Source organism: Molossus molossus, unplaced genomic scaffold (genome assembly GCF_014108415.1).
Source record: "Molossus molossus isolate mMolMol1 unplaced genomic scaffold, mMolMol1.p scaffold_m16_p_7, whole genome shotgun sequence".
NCBI lineage: Eukaryota > Metazoa > Chordata > Mammalia > Chiroptera > Molossidae > Molossus > Molossus molossus.
Window position 1 is genome coordinate 107,220,018 of NW_023425401.1, and position 23,265 is coordinate 107,243,282.

The 23,265-nt window shown below is 50.4% G+C and overlaps 1 protein-coding gene across 1 annotated transcript in view; it reads left to right on the plus strand.

The window, feature by feature from the left end:
- Positions 1–23,265, plus strand: part of CNTNAP2 (contactin associated protein 2) — a 1,693,809-nt gene that overhangs the window by 1,503,848 nt on the left and 166,696 nt on the right. The window contains exons 16-17 of the mRNA XM_036246733.1: positions 53–223; positions 22,657–22,875. Of these exons, the coding sequence (XP_036102626.1) occupies positions 53–223; positions 22,657–22,875 (390 nt within the window). The remainder of the gene's footprint in view (positions 1–52; positions 224–22,656; positions 22,876–23,265) is intronic.

A 23,265-nucleotide genomic window follows, 5' to 3' on the forward strand; every position in this document is an offset into this window, starting at 1 on the left:
CCTAGCACGCCCGACCGAGGTGCCAACCTGCTTCGTCCTCTTCTTCCCGCAGGGAATTACTGGAACTCCGCCTCCTTCCCAAACCCGTCTTCCTACCTCCACTTCTCGACGTTCCGGGGGGAGACCAGTGCTGACATCTCCTTCTACTTCAAGACGCTGATCCCGCGGGGGGTGTTTCTGGAGAACCTGGGGAACACGGATTTCATCAAACTCGAGCTGAAATGTGAGTATCAGTTCCGGGCCGACGGGTGAGCAGCTCCCGGCAGGCTGGTCTTGGCCCTGACTGCGCGACGTCACTGGGGTCCGACATCAAGGGCTCTTTTGCTCCAGGGATGTGCTAACAGGTAAATACACAGAGCGGAGAAGGACCCAGTCCCTGTCCCGGGGCTGCTCACGGGATGCAGGCACGTACGGAGATTCCCAAGCAAAGATGTTCAAGGAAGGGAGAGAAAAGGAATTGCCCAATGATATGGAAGAAGAGTGGGTATTTAAATTTAAATGGTAGAGCCTGGCCGGCGTGGCTCAGTGGTTGAGCGTCGACCCTGCACCAAGAGGTCGCCAGTTCGATTCCCGGTCAGGGCACGTGCCCAGGTTGTGGGCCTGATCCCCAGTGGGGGGCGTGCAGGAGGTGGCCAGTCGATGTTCTCTCTCATCGATGTTTCTCTCTCTCTCTCTGGAATCAATAAAGAAATAAAAATTAAAAGTAATAATAATTAAAAAGTAAGACAGTGTCCGAGGTGAATGGAGGTGGACATAGAGATCGAGGGCCGGTGGTTTCACCCATTGTTCTCGTCATGGTTGTAAATGGCAGGGTCTGGAGCCAGCCGTTATACACAGGAGAAAAGTGTTGGTAACGAAGAAAGGACTGGACATGCATGAGAGGACGAGACTGGCTCTGAAGGGTGAAGCCCCCCAGGAGGCGGGAGTGAGTGAGACCCAGAGTCCGCAGGGGCTCGGTGACACGGGGCCGAGTGGGGAGGAGCACATGAGCGACAGTCCAGCAGGTCCCTTTCCAAACCACACAAGACTTTATGTGTTTTGTTGTTGTTTTGCTTGCTTATTGCTTTGTTAGTCTTTCAGAGATGGCAGAAGATTTAATAAGAATCACAGATAGGTATAGCTTTATTTTTTTTCCGAGTGACCCCTCAGGGAACAGCTAGACTTCCCTAGATCCCTGTTCTGACCAAGACAGTGCCATGTCTGTATCATCAGGGCACCAGTTCCTGAGCACCCCCCACCCCCCGTCAAAGGCAGTGGGGTAGGTCCTGGAGATTCTAAGGGGAAGACAAGATAACCTCACACCCTCACCTAGTAAAGGAGACAGTCACATTCATAGCAGCCTGGATACATAACGTCCACTGAGAGTTTCCCAAGGGCCAGACACATCAGGAAGGGATGATTGCATCACACACCATTGCAGCAAGGGACACGGGACGGCGTGTACCATTGTGTCCCCGGGGCCAGAACAGGGCCCGACACGGGGCAGCTGCTGAGACGGCATTTGCTGAGCGAAGGCAGTGAACGAATGAGGTGCTGGTTTGATGGAGGACCGGGACGGTCCAGCTACAGAGGGAGACCACCCAGATGGCAGAGCCGGTGAGCAAAACGGTGACAGAGAATAGAGGGAACGGTGGAAGGCGAGGTCCCGGTTGGACAAATCAGGATTTCCCAGGAAAGCGGTTTGGGCAGAAAGAAGATCAAAGAAGTGCCCTGGCCGGTTTGGCTCAGCGGTTAGAGTGTCGGCCTGCGGTCCGGAGAGACCCGGGTTCGGTTCCCGCTAAGGGCATGTACCTCGGCTGCAGTTTGTGCCCGGCCCTGGTTGGTCGTGCGGGTGGCAGCCACTCGATGTGTCCCTTTCACATCGATGTTTCTCTCTCTCTCTCTGTTCCTCTCTCTCCCTCCTGCTCTACCTGAACAAAAAAATGGGAAAATGTCCTCGGGTGAGGATAAAAAAAAAAAAAAAGAAGCATCATCGTCTGGCCATGCAGTGGGGCTCTTGAGCGTATGAAAAGGCTGTGGAGAAAGTCAGGGAACTGGTCGGCTGGTCCCCCACATCACTGTTGAGGCCCCCTCGGGGCCACGGCAAGGGACAGAGTGGGCGGGAAGCCGGTGAGCCCCGTGTCACAGCCTTCAGGGTCACACAACGGCCGGAACAGACAGGGAGAGGGTGTGTCACAGCAGGTGTGTGGCGGACTGAGGGCCTGGTGCCACGGAACAGAAGACATACTGACCACCGGAGGGGATGTCCGCTGTGTCCCGGCCCCAAGGTATGGACAGGCCTCTGGGGAAAGGACCGTGTTGATGCTGGTGACTGTCACATTTTTATTTTTGTTTAATAATTTAAAAGAGACTTTAGAGGACACAGTGGGGAATTTTTAAATTATTTTTATTAATTTATTTTTGTTACAGATGTTTCCCCTTTTTCCCCCATTAACACCCTCCTCCCCAACCCCCGCCCCACCCCCAGAACCGTTGTCTGTGTCCATTGGTTATGCGTACATGCATGTAAGTTCTGTGGTTTATCTCTTCCCTCCCTCCCACCCCCTCTTCTGAGGTTTGTCCGTCTGTACCCTACTTCTATGTCTCCCAGTGATCCCACTTCTTGGATTATACCCTAAGAAGCCTGAAACACCAATCAGAAAGAATACATGCACCCCTATGTTCATAGCAGCACTATTTACAATCGCTAAGATCTGGAAACAGCCCAAGTGCCCATCAGTAGACGAGTGGCTAAAAAAGCTGTGGTACGTGTCCAGTGGGGAAGTTTCGAAGGGAATGTTTCCTGATTAGGACACACGGAGGAAACGCAGCCAGAACTGTGGTAACAGGTCAGCACAAGCCTCCACGGGGAAAGTGTGCGCTTTTCCCGATACCAGGGTGACTCGGAGAAAACACTGGCCTTCAGCAGGCCTGTGTCTCCAAAACGGCGGAGGCAGCAGTCAGCGTCCTGCTAATCTTCAAAGGGGGCATTAAGGAGCAGCGTCCGTTTTCCGAGACGCGGCCTCTGTAACACACATGCCAGAGAAAGACGCCGGAGAGAACACTCCGCAATATCCAGAAACTGATGAATCGGAAGAAATAAACCAGGGCCATTTCTCTCCTGCTGTTTCAGAATCGGAGCAGCGTTTTATATTGGAAGAGCCTCGGGTGTGTGGGCGCGAGGGATGTCCGATTCCACTCCACCGGCCCTCGGGATGTTCTACGTGGGATGTTTCCTCTCTTTTATATGTGTACTGGGGTTTTATTAATATAAGTCAGGTGTGCTATAGCACCCAGATTTTTGCTCTCACTTATCCAAGCCAACTTATGTCATCAGCATTCGCTTCAGGTAGAGTTTTAATGTTTCTACTACATTGCAAGTCGAATGATGAGCTCACTTTGTATCCGAGACTTGGGAACCTAGAGAATGATTCCGACTTGGTCGTGACAAAGTGTCAGGGAAGGAATGAGCTCTTCAAGGAAAACCATTAAAACCCGAAGAGAAACACGATTGAGTTTTGTTTTTTTTTAATTGCTAATAAATTTCTCCGGCGTTTGATGGGAACCTCCTCCGTGTCAATTACGGACAAAGCAAGTTCAGAGGCGTAACGTACAGATGACATGTGCGTTGTAGTAGCTCTGCCACGGGTTAGCCCTGCCTCTCATTACGTGGTAAAAGACATACAAATGACTGGTCAAGAACGAGCCGCATTGGATTGACCCAGATATCTCTGTCAGTCTTGCTGAGGGGACAGTTCTGGAAGATGAGGCGTAGGTACCCGAGAGATACACGGAGGCGGTCCTCGGATGGAAAAATTGCCCAAGTTACCTTCGATGCGACTGATCCACCCATGTTTCCTGGTTTGGAAACCTCTAGAAGCAATTGGGAACTCCTCTTGTGCTGGCCAGATGGTTCCCCTCTCTCTGCAGAGCTTTGGTCCTGTTCTTCTTTCTACATCCCTCAGAGGCACCTTCAGAAGACCACCCCCCACACTGACATCTTTCAGAAGACCACGCCCCACACTGACATCCTTCAGAAGACCACCCCCCACACTGACATCCTTCAGAAGACCACTCCCCACACGACATCCTTCAGAAGACCACACCCCACACTGACATCCTTCAGAAGACCACCCCCCACACTGACATCCTTCAGAAGACCACCCCCCACACTGACATCCTTCAGAAGACCACTCCCCACACGACATCCTTCAGAAGACCACACCCCACACTGACATCCTTCAGAAGACCACCCCCCACACTGACATCCTTCAGAAGACCACCCCCCACACGACATCCTTCAGAAGACCACTCCCCACACTGACATCCTTCAGAAGACCACTCCCCACACGACATCCTTCAGAAGACCACCCCCCACACTGACATCCTTCAGAAGATCACTCCCCACACGACATCCTTCAGAAGACCACCCCCCACACTGATATCCTTCAGAAGACCACCCCCACACTGACATTCTTCAGAAGACCACCCCCACACTGACATCCTTCAGAAGACCACCCCCACACTGACATCCTTCAGAAGACCACCCCCCACACTGACATCCTTCAGAAGACCACCCCCACACTGACATCCTTCAGAAGACCACCCCCCACACTGACATCCTTCGGAAGACCACTCCTCACACTGACATCCTTCGGAAGACCACCCCCACACTGACATCCTTCAGAAGACCACCCCCACACTGACATCCTTCAGAAGACCACCTCCCACACTGACATCCTTCAGAAGACCACCCCCCACACTGACATCCTTCAAAAGACCACTCCCCACATGACATCCTTCAGAAGACCACCCCCCACACTGACATCCTTCAGAAGATCACTCCCCACACGACATCCTTCAGAAGACCACCCCCCACACTGATATCCTTCAGAAGACCACCCCCACACTGACATTCTTCAGAAGACCACCCCCACACTGACATCCTTCAGAAGACCACCCCCACACTGACATCCTTCAGAAGACCACCCCCCACACTGACATCCTTCAGAAGACCACCCCCACACTGACATCCTTCAGAAGACCACCCCCCACACTGACATCCTTCGGAAGACCACTCCTCACACTGACATCCTTCGGAAGACCACCCCCACACTGACATCCTTCAGAAGACCACCCCCACACTGACATCCTTCAGAAGACCACCTCCCACACTGACATCCTTCAGAAGACCACCCCCCACACTGACATCCTTCAAAAGACCACTCCCCACATGACATCCTTCAGAAGACCACCCCCCACACTGACATCTTTCAGAAGACCACCCCTCACACTGACATCCTTCAGAAGACCACCTCCCACACTGACATCCTTCTGAAGACCACCCCCCACACGACATCCTTCAGAAGACCACTCCCCACACGACATCCTTCAGAAGACCACCCCCCACACTGACATCCTTCAGAAGACCACCCCCCACACTGACATCCTTCAGAAGACCACCCCCCACACTGACATCCTTCAGAAGACCACCCCCCACACTGACATCCTTCAGAAGACCACCTCCCACACTGACATCCTTCAGAAGACCACCCCCCACACTGACATCCTTCAGAAGACCACTCCCCACACGACATCCTTCAGAAGTCCACCCCCCACACGACATCCTTCAGAAGACCACCCCTCACACTGACATCCTTCAGAAGACCACCTCCCACACTGACATCCTTCAGAAGACCACCCCCCACACTGACATCCTTCAGAAGACCCACACACACACTGACATCTTTCAGAAGACCACCCCCCACACGACATCCTTCAGAAGACCACCCCCCACACTGACATCCTTCAGAAGACCACCCCTCACACTGACATCCTTCAGAAGACCACCCCTCACACTGACATCCTTCAGAAGACCACCCCCACACTGACATCCTTCAGAAGACCACCCCCCACACTGACATCCTTCAGAAGACCACGCCCCACACGACATCCTTCAGAAGACCACTCCCCACACGACATCCTTCAGAAGTCCACCCCCCACACGACATCCTTCAGAAGACCACCCCCCACACTGACATCCTTCAGAAGACCACCCCCCACACTGACATCCTTCAGAAGACCACTCCCCACACGACATCCTTCAGAAGACCACACCCCACACTGACATCCTTCAGAAGACCACCCCCACACTGACATCCTTCAGAAGACCAGCCCCCACACTGACATCCTTCAGAAGACCACCCCCCACACTGACATCCTTCAGAAGACCACCCCCCACACTGACATCCTTCAGAAGACCACTCCCCACACGACATCCTTCAGAAGACCACACCCCACACTGACATCCTTCAGAAGACCACCCCCACACTGACATCCTTCAGAAGACCACCCCCCACACGACATCCTTCAGAAGACCACCCCCCACACTGACATCCTTCAGAAGACCACCCCTCACACTGACATCCTTCAGAAGACCACCCCCCATACTGACATCCTTCAGAAGACCACCCCTCACACTGATATCATTCAGAAGACCCCACACACACTGACATCCTTCAGAAGACCACCCCCCACAAGACATCCTTCAGAAGACCACCCCCCACACGACATCCTTCAGAAGACCACCCCCCACACTGACATCCTTCAGAAGACCCCACACACACTGACATCCTACAGAAGACCACCCCTCACACTGACATCCTTCTGAAGACCACCCCTCACACTGACATCCTTCAGAAGACCCCACACACACTGACATCCTACAGAAGACCACCCCTCACACTGACATCCTTCTGAAGACCACCCCTCACACTGACATCCTTCAGAAGACCCCACACACACTGACATCCTACAGAAGACCACCCCTCACACTGACATCCTTCTGAAGACCACCCCTCACACTGACATCCTTCAGAAGACCCCACACACACTGACATCCTACAGAAGACCACCCCTCACACTGACATCCTTCTGAAGACCACCCCTCACACTGACATCCTTCAGAAGACCCCACACACACTGACATCCTACAGAAGACCACCCCTCACACTGACATCCTTCTGAAGACCACCCCTCACACTGACATCCTTCAGAAGACCACCCCCCACACTGACATCCTTCAGAAGACCACCCCCACACTGACATCCTTCAGAAGACCACCTCCCACACTGACATCCTTCAGAAGACCACCCCCCACACTGACATCCTTCAGAAGACCACCCCCACACTGACATCCTTCAGAAGACCACCCCCCACACTGACATCTTTCAGAAGACCACCCCTCACACTGACATCCTTCAGAAGACCACCCCCCACACTGACATCCTTCAGAAGACCACCCCCCACACTGACATCCTTCAGAAGACCACCCCCCACACTGACATCCTTTAGAAGACCCCCCCTCACACTGACATCCTTCAGAAGACCACCTTCCACACTGACATCCTTCAGAAGAACACCCCCCACACTGACATCCTTCAGAAGACCACCCCCCACACTGACATCCTTCAGAAGACCACCCCCCACACTGACACCCTTCAGAAGACCACCCCCCACACTGACATCCTTCAGAAGTCCACCCCCCACACTGATATCCTTCAGAAGACCCCCACACACACTGACATCTTTCAGAAGACCACCCCCCACACGACATCCTTCAGAAGACCCACACACACACTGACATCCTTCAGAAGACCACCCCCCACACTGACATCCTTCAGAAGACCACCCCCCACACTGATATCCTTCAGAAGACCACCCCCCACACTGACATCTTTCAGAAGACCACCCCCCACACTGACATCCTTCAGAAGACCCCCACACACACTGACATCTTTCAGAAGACCACCCCCCACACGACATCCTTCAGAAGACCCACACACACACTGACATCCTTCAGAAGACCCCACACACACTGACATCTTTCAGAAGACCACCCCCCACACTGACATCCTTCAGAAGACCCCCACACACACTGACATCTTTCAGAAGACCACCACCCACACGACATCCTTCAGAAGACCCCACACACACTGACATCCTTCAGAAGACCACCCCCACACGACATCCTTCAGAAGACCACCCCCCACACTGACATCCTTCAGAAGACCAGCTTCCTACAGAAATGTAATAGACGTTGTTGTTGTTGTTGTCTTATTGCACCTTGATTTATAAAACATGTAGAAGACAGAAGTCTTTTCATTTCCTGAAAACAACAAAATTTCCACCGGGCAACTAGCCCTGTGCATCTCCTGGAAAAGAACAGGCATCCTCATTGAAGGAACCTGCACGTCATGTTGGAAGAGTGTGTATGTTGTGTTTCATTGCTACAGAGAATCGCTAACCCTTCAGAGTTACTTCTTCTGATCATTCTCCTTTTCTCTGGTTCTAATGTTTGGTGCATTATTCATCGTGTGTAGCAGGCCACAGAATCTTTCCCTTCAAAAGGACGGCATGTGAAAGTGTCAGGAAGACCAGCGGCTAGATCGGCCTGCCCGTGGCCAGCTGGAGGGTGGCAGGTGCTCTAAGGGGAGAAGGGACGGAAGGAGCTGGAACTCGTCACTCCGAGCTGACGCAGCACCAGGAGGAAGTGTGCTGTTATTACCCGGTAATAATCACACGAATTAGTGGGAACAGTGGAACTATGTACATGGAGTTATAATAAGGTTAGGGACCCGACACCTGTCTTTCTGGAAGCTGACGGTGTCTCTGCAGGCTTGATGCTCGTGTAAAAACAAGAACTTCAAGAAGGAACAGTCGGTGCCATCGCTACTGATGCTGGAGAGTTGGTGCAACTAAGTCTGACACTTGGGGCCAATTAATTCAAAGCTTGTTCAGAGAAAGGAAAAGAGCCAGGATGAATCAGAGAGCAAGGCTTCCTTTAAATGTAGCGAGTGAGGGATCGAGGAAGATCACTTGAAATAGCTCGAAACCAGAACTGCCGAGGGGCTAGAGACAGTACAACGTCTTACAACAATGTTAGGCTTTTACAAGGTATTAGACAAACACCTGCATAAAAGCCATGTGACAAAACATTGGCCAACCAGATGCCAACTAGAAATCTTAAAAAAAAAAAAAACCACACTTTCTAAAAGATGAATTCAGGGAGTTATCTTTTTAGACATTCATTTTGCTCAAGGTACCAGGTTAATTTTTTTAATCCTCACTCAGGGATATGTTTTTTTGATTTGAGAGAGAGAGAAACATAAATCATTTGCCTCGTGTATAAGCTCTGACCAGGGATCGAACCCACAACTTAGGTGTATGTCCTGACTGGGAATTGAACCCACAACCTTTTGGTGCGTGGGACAGTGCTCCAACCAACTGAGCCACCCAACAAGGGCCAAGGTAATTTTTAATAGCAACGAAGATGGGAACTTGGAGGAGACAAAGAAACATAAAGGCTTACACGAGATCTAATCCAGGGCTCGGGTCACAGCTGAAATATATTCTTCCTAATACTTTGCAGAATATATTCTTCTTAAATACTTTACAAAAGAAGACTTGTTTTGCTCTCTATAGTATTCATTTTACTTTTTTTTTGAATTGTCTAGTTTAGGTACTTCTCTGTTTACTATGTTATAGGAGGCTTTTGAGAACCTGGAATTTTTATTTTTATTTGCCCACAGACATAACATTGTAAATGACACTCATATTCCACAACCAGACGTAGGAGCTTTGTAATCTGCTTACTTTTTTAGAGTGAGAGAGAGAAACATTGATACGAGAGTGAAACATGTCATGTTCTCCCTGCACGCCCTCTACTGGGGATCGAGCCCACAACCTGGGCATGTGCCAGCAGCCTTTTGGTGCCCGGGTGGACACCCAGTCCACTGAGCCGCGCAGGCCAGGGCTTGCCCTGGTCCGGGAAGTCCTTCCACACAGTGATTCGAGATCAAGGCTACTTTGGCGTTGTGGGTCCACGTATGGCCGGCGAAATCCATACCGGCTGACATCACAGCCTCATCAAGTTAGCCTGAGCGAAGACAGCAGGCTAATTTCTACGTGGATCATCTGTGTCGCCCCTCGAATGATGTCACAAATCTCCCAGTGGCCCTCGGCAGTAAACAGGCCCCCCAGCCCTGACAGAGCCTCCGCGTTTCCAAGTCCAGTCAGTGGACGGAGAGAGGGAAGGTGGAGAAGCCTTCTCGGGCTCCTCTGTCCTCGTGCCATCGGCGGTCACTGGTCACATGGCTGCACCCAGGTGCCTGGGGTCCGGGACAGGCAGCTCCAGCCGCGTTCAGGGGTAACTGGGGAAAGGAGAGAAGAAGCTTCTCCTGAAAAGTCAGCCGTCTCAGCCACAGGTCCCGTGGCAACTGAAAGGACTAAGCTGTCACCTCGCCAACAGCCTTTGAGGGGCACTTCTGGAAGATGTGAGTTGCCCTGAAGGCAAATAAATGAGATCAAGACATCTTTTTTCCCAGAGAGTAAACATCACCGGCAAAAGCAAGGAGAGGAGGGGGCCATGGAGCACCTGAACTGACGAGAAGGTCGCTACAGCCCCGGGGGCCACTTAAAGGACATCTTTCGTTGAAGCGACAATCCCCCCACATGTCTGAGTTAGGAGTGACGATCCCCCACATATCTGAGTTAGGAGTCCGGCCGAAGGAAGCTACCTAGACCTACGGCCTCTCGGGACGTCGCTTGTCTTCCTCGCCTGTGCTCGTAGCGTGAAGACCGGGTTTGGGTTTCCACATCTCTGAATCCAAGGCCTCCGATGAGGTCGGCCACGTGGCGTGCCCCGAAGCGTGGCCGATGCGCAGTGTTCCGCACAGTCTTCCTGGGCTGGGGCGGCCCGAGCCGGTGAGGAGCAAACAGCGTCTGTCTGCCGCGTGCAATCATAGGCCTGAAGTTTGCTCATCTTGCTTCCCGACTGCTGGAGACGTTGGTCCAAACGCCCAGACAGGCTGGTGCTTCAGACCTGGGAGGGTTCCACTGTGAAACCCAGCAGCCCTTCTCGTTGGCCATTCATTTTTAATAGGAAAAAAAGTCACATTCTGTTCAAAATTACTCTACGGTGAAGTTAGACCATGCTCTTTTTTTTTTCAATCTTCTTGAGTATCTTAGAAACAGAAGAGGAGTAAGGAAGGTTCTGATCTGATTTTCATTCCCTCTCATTCTCTGTATTTACATGAAGCCCTCTTTTTTGCATTTTGATTAGCCCCTCTGATTAAACACTTGTTAAAAGTACAGAACACAACTGCTTTAGAAGGTCACCCATCTTTGCAGAAGAAGTGAACATGATCAGGCAGTAACTTTTTCTAAAATTATATGAATATTGCTTATTTTCAATTATTTAAAAACCCAGAGAAGCAAAAAGAATACACACAAAAAATCAACTATAATCTCATATTCTAACATGACCAACATTACACTCTTTTATACACTTGAACCAACAGTTTTCTATGCACTTAGATGTAATTTTTTACCAATTTGAAACCACGTGGTCCATACTGTTGTCTCATGTAACAGTAATTTAGAAACACAGTTCCACGTCAGTTTTTAAAAACTGCACAACAGTGGATTTTTTTTCCAACTGACAGCAGAGACTAATATATCAGAATCTCCAAGAGAACATCATAGTTTGGAAAATCATAATTTCCTATTTATAAAACACAACGAAATGTTATTTTTTTGTTGTTGTTATACAGCCTACAAAATGTGATGCATGCACAAAAATGTATTGGCTAGGAGGAGGTTCATCGGAGATGTTCAGGGCTCTGTTTTATTCCCCACCAGCCTGCTACATCTGGGCAGGTCAGAAACTGGAGATGATAATGAGATGATGATATCGACACATGGGAACATAGGTTTAAAAAGACTGGGCGACACACTGTGTTCATTGCCAAATGTTCCATTTCACCAACGATCCCTCCTTGTCAGGCTGAATGGTTCGATAGATTTTCGTTCTAATCTCCTGGCTTCCTGTCCCTCATCTCAGACCATCATGCCACACAGTCGCAAACTGCATGCTTTCAGGCTTGCTCACGTGTTACAGCTTCCGGCAGCGGGCAGGCTCGCGTGATGGCAACGGAAGGGCTCGGGGAGACTACACAGGGATGTGCCCACAGGACCGTGGGTGGACCCTGTTGCAAAAGTCATTCCGTTCATTCACCTTCTTGACAGTGTGTCAAACCAACCCAGGGCAAAGTTGGCACAGAGTTCAGATCTACTCTCAAAGGAGGTGTCCCAGAGAGAAACCGTGTCCCAGTAGCTCAGCGAGTCATGAAAACAGTCAACACGGCTGTTTGAACTTTGCACACACCGGCCCTGAAAAGAAGGTTCTGAGGTGTTGCATGTGTGCTGTCTCTAGGGAGGCGGAATGTTTATTTATGCAGGATGATCAGGAGAGTTGTACTCCTAGCCACTGTCATCAGGAATAAGAGGAAAGAAAGAAGATTTACGACAAATCACTATTATTATTGAACATCTCCATGTCCAGAGGGAGGCTCTCTTCAAACAGAAGTTGATTGGCACAGCCATACGGCCCACGGCGAAGGGATTGTCCGTCTTTGTTCAGAGGAGGAAATGATGACTTCAGGCTGTCAACTCTGCCACAGTATTAACTGAGTGTATGTCCTGGGACATTGCAACCCCAGAATTCTGAGGTCCCGTATTTTTCAGATTCAGCCTAAGACTCGCCATGTCTAACGTTCCCCCTACGCAGAAGATAAAGAGCGAAGTTAAGTAATCATGGCCAGAGAAAACGAACAAGTTCATTTAGATGAGTTATGCATCTCTTGCAAAGATTCCAGGGGAAAGGGAACTTGTATAGAAGTCTTTCTCATTTTAAGAAAGCTGTTACTTAGAGGGAGTTTCTCCTACTCTCTCTCTCTCTCTATCTATCTATCTATCTATCTCTCTGTCTGTCTCTGTCTCTCTGTCTCTCTCTCTCTCTCTCTGTCACACACACACACACACACACACACACACACACACACACACCTCTCTGCGTTCCCATTTAAAATCTCTATTGGCGCCCTCGCCGGTTGGGCTCAGCGGTTAGAGCGTCAGCCTTTGGTCCAGAGAGACCCGGGTTCGGTTCCCGCTAAGGGCACGTACCTCGGTTACATTTTGTCTCTGGCCCTCGTTGGTCCTGCAGGTGGCAGCCACTCGATGTGTCCCTTTCACGTCGATGTTTCTCTCTCTCTCTCTCTCTTCCTCTCTCTCCTTCCCACTCTATCTGAACCAGAAATGGAAAAAAATGTCCTCGGGTTAGGATAAAAACATTAATATAAATAAATAAATAAGTAAATAAAATCTCTGTTGGAATGTCTTCACTCTCTCTCCCGTCTTTGCCCAATATTGCACATACACTGTAGTTGAAATGCCTCTGGTAAATCTCTCTCTCTCTTCTGTGGCCACGTAGACTGTGGAATCTTCGTTGGGAATTTTTTTTTTATTTAGAAAGGTCTTGTCTGAAGTCACAGCAAGGTGGCATCAGAAAGCTGTGCCAGACAGGAAGCCCTTTGCCAAGAAACAGAAAGCGAGGCAGAGCCTGTGCTGGGGCCTCCAGGCTGGGCTGGCACTCAGCTGTGGCTCCGGGAGCAGACCTCACCTGGTCTGTCTTCCATCTGGGGGCCACTCTCGGCTCTCACAGGCAGACTGGCTCCTTCCAAAGCCTCCTCCTGTCCTCCGGCCTTGACTTTGGCTGTTCCCCGTCATCGGGGTCCCCGTAAGCAGAGCCAGCCGGTGCTCAGTCATGTAGAAGTCACCTTCCAGTCATTTCCTGGCACGGTGTCTCCCTACAAGCTTTAGCTTGGTCCACATTAACACCTGTCAGCTTTGACCCAATTCACGCTGTTTCCGCATCCGGTCTTCCTACCTCCTGTGGACCCCGAACCCCAAGTCTCCATTCTCCTCAAACTCTCCAAAGCCATGCTCTCTCCGACGTCACCGGAAACCAGCCCTGTGCATCACCCCTAGTCCTCCTTCAAAGCCCTTTTCCTTCCAGGGTTGCCTCTCGTTTCCCGCACAATCTCACTGTGGTCAAGAGAAAAGCTCCTGTCCGCCCTCTCTTTCCTCTGCTCTCCTCTCCCTCTCTGGAGGATCCAAGCGCACAATCTCTCCAAAGCAGCTTCTGCAGTTTCTCTGATCTCAGATGCTGCCTCCTGTCCGTCCCCATCTGGGGCTTCCGTGTGGTCATTTCAGCCGGGCGCTCCCTGCCCGGCGCGGGAGTCTCCGTGGGTTCCAAGCACGAGAACATTGACGACCCGATGCCACGCCCCTCACAGGGGACAGGTGCTCTTTCCAGCCACATCCTTTCGGAAAGGTTTTTGTCCTTTTCCCTGTTCAAATCATATAGGTCCATTCATATTCAAGAAGCTATTCTCAGAAGCTGGTGAAACGCATAGAGAAAACTAAAAGTAGAAAGGTTTGCATTTTACAGAGAGTGCCTGTGCCCAGTGCTAACTCCCTTTTGCTATTTTTTCCCTCTGGATGGCTCTGGTTGGGAAGGTTTCTTTGTTTTATTTTCATCCCTAGTAAAATCTTAGGGGCCAAAAGACGTACGGAGAAATATTTCTCGCACTCAAGAGGTTATCAGTATGCCAGAGATTTTAAAATAAGTTCCTCACATTGATTCTAAAGCTGCAGGCATTTCCTTGAAGAATTTCCAAAAGGCTTCACATAAATGTTCCTTGGCAGTGTTCCTCCTCAGATGTGTTTGACGCGGAGGTTTTAGGGGTGAACATGCATATTTGGCTCCAACAACATCTATATTCACAAACTAAAACTATCCTAAAGGAAAACTAGGGTGTTGTTTTCTCCCTCCTGCTAATGGGAAAGGCAGCAAGCATTGTGGTTAGACTATCAGAAGCCCTGTGCTTAGCCACAGCCGGGTGTCGGCATCTAGACTCGATTTCCTTGTCCAGGCGGTGAAGCTGGGCTTGGAAGTTGGACTCTATTCTAGGAAGTCTTTTCGCCCTAACATTGCTGGCTTCGGTCGCAGCCGTCTACACCCAAACAATTGTTTTGGTTTGGGTTTTGCGTAGAATTAGACCAAGTGCAAACTGAGAACGACCGCGGCCCTCCCAAGATGCACTCACTTCTGACACCCACTGCGAGTTCCAGGGGTCCCCAGAACCACCCCCCCCCAGTTTTAGTTCTTCTCTAGAAGGATTCACAGAACTCTCCAAAGGCTGTTGTACCCACTCATGGTCACAGTGGTCACAGGGAAAGAATGCACATTAGATCCGACTGGAGAAGACGCACAGAGGGCAGAGACCAGGAGAGGTAGCAGATGCTGACGGTCCAGGGGTGCCTTCTGTGGAGTCACAGACACATCACTTTCAGAACCGGCTGTGACAGTGTGCAGGGGGCGGCTCCCTGCACCTCAGTGTTCAGAGTCTTTATTCAGGCTCCATTACAGGGGAACGGGTGGCTGCCCACACGGCTGACCCCCGTCTCCAGCCCCTCCAGAGCACAGACCGTGTGACCCAAACCTTCCCTCTACTTCCTACTGTTGGTCTCTTCGGGGTGGTCGCTCCCACCCTGAATCCGAGCATAGAGGCTGACATGACCCGGGGCTCCCAAGCAAACACAGACACTCGCGTCGGACATAGCATCTCAAGGGTTCTGGTATTACCTCCTCAACGCCAAGGGCAACATCCAGACCTCTCTTTGGACAAGATTAAACTCTTTACCTTGGAAATCCTTCTCTCGATGACAAGGAAGCAGACAAGTCCTAGGACATCCCTGCTAGAAGGACACTTGCCAGCCCCCGTGTTTCTCAGGCAGGATTGATTTCAAGGCGACCTCAGGGAGCCACCTGCATGACCACAGCAGACTCCAGGGTCCGGGCCACCTCCCTGAAGCCAAACCTCTGGGAGAGGGGCCTGAAATACTGCATATTCCGTCCTTACTGCATGTTCCTTTCACAGTCTCATGTCGGCCAGAGTGTGAGAAGTTATGAGCCAAGGTCCTTGTGGCTACGATTTGAATAATTGTGCCCCAAGCAAGGTTCGTGTTGCTAAGAGTAGAGTCATGAGCAAATGAGAAAATTCTGGCTTCACTGCCCTGTTTATCTGGGACAAGCTTTTATTTCTCAAATATCAGCTATTTGGGAACAATATTTAACACAGTTTGTTTCAAACAGACATAACTAATGTATCAAGAGCCTGGACTGAGAAAGTATCCAGGGTGGGGCAGAAGCAGCTTCACAGTTATACGCAGCGAACCGCAGAGTTTCTTCTTGTATCCTTATTTATTATTGTATCATTTGTATATGAACACTGTGAGCCTGCTTTTGCCCCACCCTGCGCATGCTTCCTTTGCGCTCTTGGGCAGATGTTGGCGGATACAAGACAGCACTCCTTGTATTCGCTGGTGTGCTGAACCAGGGGTTCCCTCCGGAGAACCTGTGCGTTTCTTTGATTGGAGTTTCTGTCACAGTTGTGTGGCCTCCTTGGCAGGAATGTCCCCGTCCGTTCTCTGATTCCTTTGTTCATTCATTCACGAAGTGCTGAGTGCCGGCACTGTGCCGGGTCCTGGGGAAATAGCAAATGTGAACAAAACAGAAAATGCGTCTGCCTTCATGGGGCCAGGAGCACACATACATGTCTCATGTCAGGTGGTGATTCAAAAACATCATGATAGCCTGGCCGGTGTGGCTCAGTGGTTGGGCATTGACCCTGCACCAGGAGGTCGCCGGTTCAGTTCCCCGTCAGGGCATGTGCCCAGGTTGTGGGCCAAAACCCCAGTGGGGGGTATGCGGGAGGCAGCCAATCGATGTTCTCTCTCATCAATGTTTCTATCTCTCTCCCTCTCCCTTCCTCTCTCTCTAAACAGTAAAGAAAAAAACCTCAAGGTAAAGGGGGAAAGACAGCTGAAAGAGGGGTTTTCTATGTAACATAAAATGCTGAGGGAAGGAATCTCGAATATGAGGACTTGTGAACAGCGAGGTAAGGGAGGAGCCACAGAGTTGGTTGGGTACAGGCAGCAGCAGCTGCTAAGGCCCTGAGGCAGGAACAACTTCACAGTGAAGTGGCAGAGAAAGCTTTAGGAGATGGGATAAAAGAACGAGTGAGGTGAGCAGACAGATACAGAGTGTTCAGGCGGGGCTAATAAGGAATGTGGCAACAAAGGGGAGCAAAGAAATCAGATATTAGGTCAAAAGAAGCGTTTTGTTGTGGTGGCGGTTAGGATGTGAGACATACAAAAATCACTGATGCTGTAGAAGAGGGGGAATTGCTGGAGTGATGTCCTTGGGTAGATAAGTATGGCATCCAGGGCATGGACAGAGCACCTGGCATAAGGTAGGAACATAGATATTCTCTTCTTCCTCCTTTGCTCATTTCTCTGACTCCCACAGTGACCCTATTGTTTCAGCCTTCCTGCCTCGTCGTATAACCCTCTCATGTTGCATAAGTCCTTTTGCTTCCTGATGTACACTTAGCCCTTCCTTTGTAGAGAAGAACACAGAGTGTGTATTCATGACATTCCTCCCTGCAGAGGGAGGCTAACCTAGCCGCTCTGCCTATTACCAGTCTTGTGTGGTTAAATGAGATTTTGAGCAGAACATCCCTCCGGAGGTCGTCCATCCTTGAACTTCATTTTAGAATGGAAGAAACAAATCATTATCGAAACTGCAACAGTGTTAGCCGGGTCGTCTAAGTGCTCACTGTGTATACCTTTCCTTGTCTTCTCTCTTTAATTATTCTATATTGAATGACCAACTTTTTTTTCTTTTTTTTTTTTTTTTGCTACTTCCAACTGACACTTTGAGTCTGATGTCTAAATGTTACCTCACCTGCTGGGAGAACTCAGAGCCCCAAAAATCTGCTATTCTGGTCAGTTGTTAAATTTGTCACTGTACATTAAGTCTGGAGTGGCAGGTCAGACGACACTTGAGTTACAATGAGAGCGAATAGTGCCACCTGCTGGAATGAATAGGAGAGGCGGAGGCAATGCCCGGAGCTGTCCATGGTCCTGTCACGGTCATTGTGTCCTCACTCAGAGGCAGTCATGACCCAGGTGTATTCAAAGGTCATTTCTGTCATCTATATTTGTTTCTGGTGCCAATATGCTGCCTTGTGCATTTCTTTCTTAATGTCTTTTTTCTCCTTAGAGTGATGCAATTTTCAAACTGTCATTAAGACTAGCTGTATTTCATTTTATTATTTCTCCTAGAATCTTTTGGAAATTAGACCATAAAATGATGGCATTGGAAGGGAGCTTAGAGATCATCTAGTTCAGTGTTTTCAAACACATTTTTGGACACAGGAACTAGAAAGCTATAGATGTCCCTCTCATTTCAGTCACCTATAAACTGAGGCCCCAAATGGTGAAAAGGCAAAAACTAGATTACTCAAATATACCGATTGCTAAACCATTCTTGTATCAGGTGAGAGGCTTTTAGATGCAATAAAAATGGCTTAAACAGCACTGGCCGGTTCGCTCAGTGGTTAGAGTGTCGGCCCGCAGACCAGAGTCTTGGGTTCGATTCCAGTCAAGGGCACGTACCTCGACTGCAATTTAGTTCCCAGCCCTGGTCGGGGTCATGCAGGAGACAACCAGTCAATGTGTCCCTCTCACATCAATGTTTCTCTCTCTCTGTCTGTCTCTCTCTTTCTCCCCCTCTCCCTCTCTGTTTCTCCCACTCTGTCTGAAGATAAATGGGGAAAAAATATATATCCTCAGGTGAAGATTTAAGAAATGGCTTAAACAATCACATACGTCACTGATAAGAAGGCTTGAGGTGGCTGCAGCAAAGCAGGGGCTGAGCAATGTCACCAAAACCCAGCTCATCCCATTTCCCCCTGTGTTCTGCTCGGTGTCTGGTGTTTACAAGTCGGGTTCAGCAACATTAGGAACCACAACCTTCACTCGAGATCAAGGGGCAAAAGAGAGAATTTAACTATTTTTTCTCTTATGAGCTAAGAAATGGGTCCCAAAAGGCCCCCTCAATAATTCTTATGTCTTACTGGCCAGGAGGGGGAAATACGTCTCATCCTAGTGAGATTACTGACAAGGAGCATAGAAATGCCATGTTTGCTTGGACAAATCCAGATTCGCCCTCTGGACCTGGGGGAGGGCCATCCTTACATGAGGCATGAGATTCTGTGGAAGGGCAGAGAGGCCTGGGCCAAACTGCATCAGCTCACACATAAAAGGGTGGGGAGTGGCTAACTGCTGGGGGCGTGGGGGGTTTCCATGGGTCTCTCCCAATTCTGCTTGACTTCTGAGCAAGAAGTAGCTTTGTCCATACCTTTGAAGGACGCATATACAGCCGACAGCCTTGGGAGAGCGTGTCTCCCTCCAAAACAGAGGGCAGATTTGTTTTCTGACCAGGATAACAAAGCTCAGGTGTCTCCCCAGGGCAACAGGTGAGCAGGTTTGCTGGCAGCCCTTTGAAAAGACTGCACTTTCCTAAGTTCAGAATTCTTATCCTCACCCGAGGATATTTTTCCATTTTTTGTACAGATAGAGTGGGAGGGAGAGAGAGGAAGGGAGAGAGAGAGAGAGAAACATTGACGTGAAGGGACACATCGAGTGGCTGCCACCCGCACGACCAACCAGGGCCGGGGACAAACTGCAACCGAAGTACGTGCCCTTAGCGGGAACCGAACCCGGGTCTCTCCGGACCGCAGGCCAACGCTCCAACCACTAAGCCAAACTGGCCAGGGCAACTAAGTTCAGAATTCTTGACACAAACTCCATCTGGGCCGCTCCACGTGCCCGCGTGGGACCTGGGGGACAAGGGAACCCCATGTGGACGGGAAGTTCATGTTTCCTGCTGCACTGTGAATAGGAGAGGTCCTTTGTCTCTGGCCCACGAGTCTCCTGTGTTCGGCCAGCATCTATGGATGGAACTGTGACAGGCCAACGTATCTGTGTGCGAGTCGGGTGAATCTCAGATGCTTCCTCATTCCTGATGCTAGTGGACAGGCAGCTGTTAGTATTTGCTACGGTGTTTCCAGTGAGCCACACTAGATACACCCACGTCTCAAATGCCTTCTTCTGGAAAGCGCAGTCTCCGTGTGTAAGAAATTCCTTCTCCACAGGCAGAAGCAGGGCAACCTTTCATCTCCAACCGGAGGCTCGCATTGAGCGAGGACGGAGTCACTGGTTCCGGTGTCTTTTATGCTGCCCCCTTTTATTCGCTCCCTGACTCTCTCTGTAATGATCTCTTTGGAAATGTCAGTTCCGCTCACCCCGAAGACCGCGAGCAATCAGCACACACCGAACTGGAGAAGTGTTTAAAGCAGCGTGTGATGCGCCGGGGAGACGGGTGTCTCCCGGGCGTCCCGGAGCGATGTCAGGGCAGCTCACGCGAAATGACTCCGGAACAGGGACCCGCTCCTCGGCTCTCACACGGGCCTCGCAGCCCCCTTCCTAGGGACGCACCCCAAGGGAAGGAGGAGGTGCTGAAACTGAATATTGCTTCAGCAAAGCCGGCATGGAGGCTCTTTCAGGGGTGTTCTCAGGGGACCTCAGTCTTGAGGTCCTGAGTCTCGCTCACTGTCCCCAGACTACGCTGCAGCAGAATCTCAGAAACCTTCCTTCTCGAGCGGGGAGCGTTGAGGTTAGGAAGACCCATTGTCCGGAGGAAGAAACAGGGGATACAGTGTGACAAGCGGGGGAAAGTATGGGTGTATTTCCCAGTTACCTTCTGGTCCTCAGAGTTTCTCTGAGTGGTGGCATTTAAAGACCTGGACAAGAATGCATCATAGCAGGAGGAGGGGAACTTAGAGTAGTATTTATCCCTCTGAGTCGAACCTGGCGGTTAAATCCAATTTATCCTTAGATTCTATCTCCCTGGTGGCTGCTGATACCTTGACAACAACACAATCTTTTCCACTTAGCTCAGGAACCCTTGCGTTCTTGCTGTTCTGACAACTCGCATTTTAAAATGCACCTGCTAAAACATAGCCCTACAGGGACATAACAGATCCCATCTGAAGACGAAGGATGCTTTCTCCCCATTGACTACACCAGAAAGATGGGGGAAGGGCATCTGGGGGCCGAGTCATAGGGTTGTCAACCTTGATGAAGGTCACAGGCCTCCATCAAGCCGAGTGACCCCCGGAGGCAGGAGCCCCTGATTTATCGGAGATATTCGACCGGGGTGTGTTCAGGAACTGCCACAGGTGTTTAAAAGAAAGTTCCCTTTCTAGGGACAGAAAAGATCAAAATTCCTTGGTACAATTAGGCTGATTAAATGGAGCCCTGACTTGAATATTCCTGTAGCTCAATAAAGTTAACACGGCTCCCAGAGGGGCCTGACCCAGAGGCAGGGAACAGTCTGCGTCCTAAGAGAATCTGGCCCACCTTGGTTTTTAAATTACAAGTCAGATTGCTTGCGACATCATCTCAAAATGGTACCAGTCCAGAGAAGCTGAATTTTCCATTAGCCCCAAGGGGAAAAAAAAAATTAAACTGCTTAGAGATTAGGCCAAGGCTTTTTGGTAGATAGAGAGACTAAATTCCTTCATAAGCAAAGTGAGAAAATCTGGTGGGCTGAGCCGGGAGCTGGGGGGAGCTGGTGGGGGAGGGGAGAGGGATGGGGGAGGGGCATGAAGCTGCCTCTCCAGCCGATCACATGACAAATACTCATTTAAAAGCTGTGTTTGTGAAACATGGAGAACTAAAACAAAACAAAAAGACGCTGAAATGGGAAGCCACCATCATCTACTTACAACTGGAGTCGCTGAAACTAAACGTCCGATCCATTTTCTGTCTTTGGAAGGTGATTTATTGTGGAAGGAGATTGATTTGGAGCCAATCTATGAACAAAGAATGATCTGTGTTCGGTGCTGGAGGAAGGGTTATGAAGGATCCAGCATCCCGGGGGGAACGGCCGAAGTGTGCAGCAGGTGACCCTGGCGGGGGCTTCTTCCACAAGATCCGAGCTGTTCGGACAGGGGTAGTCAGAAGAAGTCACAGGTGACCTTCACTCACACTTAGCAGCAACTCATGACGTTCAGCAGGAACTCCAGCAATTGGATTAATGAAACGAAGTTTTGCGAATCCCCCCAAAGCAGGAGCTCTTGACTCTATCTGTCAATACTTTCCAGGGAGTTTTTAAAAATACCAGTGCTTACGCCAGACCAGCTGGGGCAGAATCTCTGGGGATGGAGCGAGAAAATGTGTGTTTTATTAAGCTCTGTCCCCGGAGTTACTGGAGAGTTATGTTGGGTGTAGAATCAAAAAGATATGGGCTTAACTTCACCAGACCTTGGTTTCCTTATCTAGAGTCAGTGATGATAACGTCTCGGTAGGGCTCTAAGGATAAAGAAAAGAAATGTATGCCCTGGCCAGTTTGGCTCAGCGGTTAGAGCGTCGGCCTGCAGTCCGGAGAGACCCGGGTTCGGTTCCTGCTAAGGGCACGTACTTCGGTTGCAGTTTGTCCCCGGCCCTGGTTGGTCGTGCGGGTGGCAGCCACTCGATGTGTCCCTTCACGTCGATGTTTCTCTCTCTCTCTCCTTCCTCTCTCTCCCTCCCACTCTATCTGTACAAAAAATGGAAAAATATCCTCGGGTGAGGATAAAAAAGAAAAGAAAAGAAAAGAAATGTATACCTGGTCCCCAGTACAAGTCTCTCTTCCTCCCGTTGGTAATTAATGGCTAGTGATGGATGGAGATTGGATCCTTATTGCGATGATTTCGCCAAGTGACGGGCTTGGGTTATTTTTCTCTCCCTGCTTGGTCTCCCCTCTGTTCTTCCTTATCTGGGAGAAGGACACTCATGCGATTGTCATGCTTTCTGCTTCCGCAGCTGCCACGCAAGTCTCCTTCTCATTCGATGTCGGCAATGGGCCAGTGGAGATTGTGGTGAGGTCGCCCACACCCCTCAATGATGACCAGTGGCACCGGGTCACCGCGGAGAGGAACGTCAAACAGGCCAGCCTGCAGGTGGACCGGCTGCCCCAGCAGGTCCGCAAGGCGCCCACAGAAGGCCACACGCGCCTGGAACTGTACAGTCAGCTGTTTGTTGGTGAGTCATGGCCAGGCCCCCGCCGCTTCCCTCTGTGGGTTTTAATAACTTCCCCGGCAGAAAAAGCAATGCAGCCTCTGGAGTGTTCCGCCGGGGAGCCTGCTGGGCCTCTGGGGTCTCTTCCGGGACGGAGTGGAGTGAGGGCGAGAGTCCCCAGACCAAGTTCCAGCTCTGCCTGCCACCGCCTGGGGCTCGCAGCCCTCGCCTAGGGAATCGGAGGAGGGCCAAGGACATCTCTGAGGCCTCTGCCCTGTGCCTTCCAGAGCAGCTTAAGATTCTGTGATAATCCAGGGCACTTGTCACTGTGCAAAAGGAAGGGGGGAAGGGAGGGGAAGGGAATGGACTCCCTGAGTTCAGGTTTGCTCGAAACGATAAGTAGGAATCCACGCC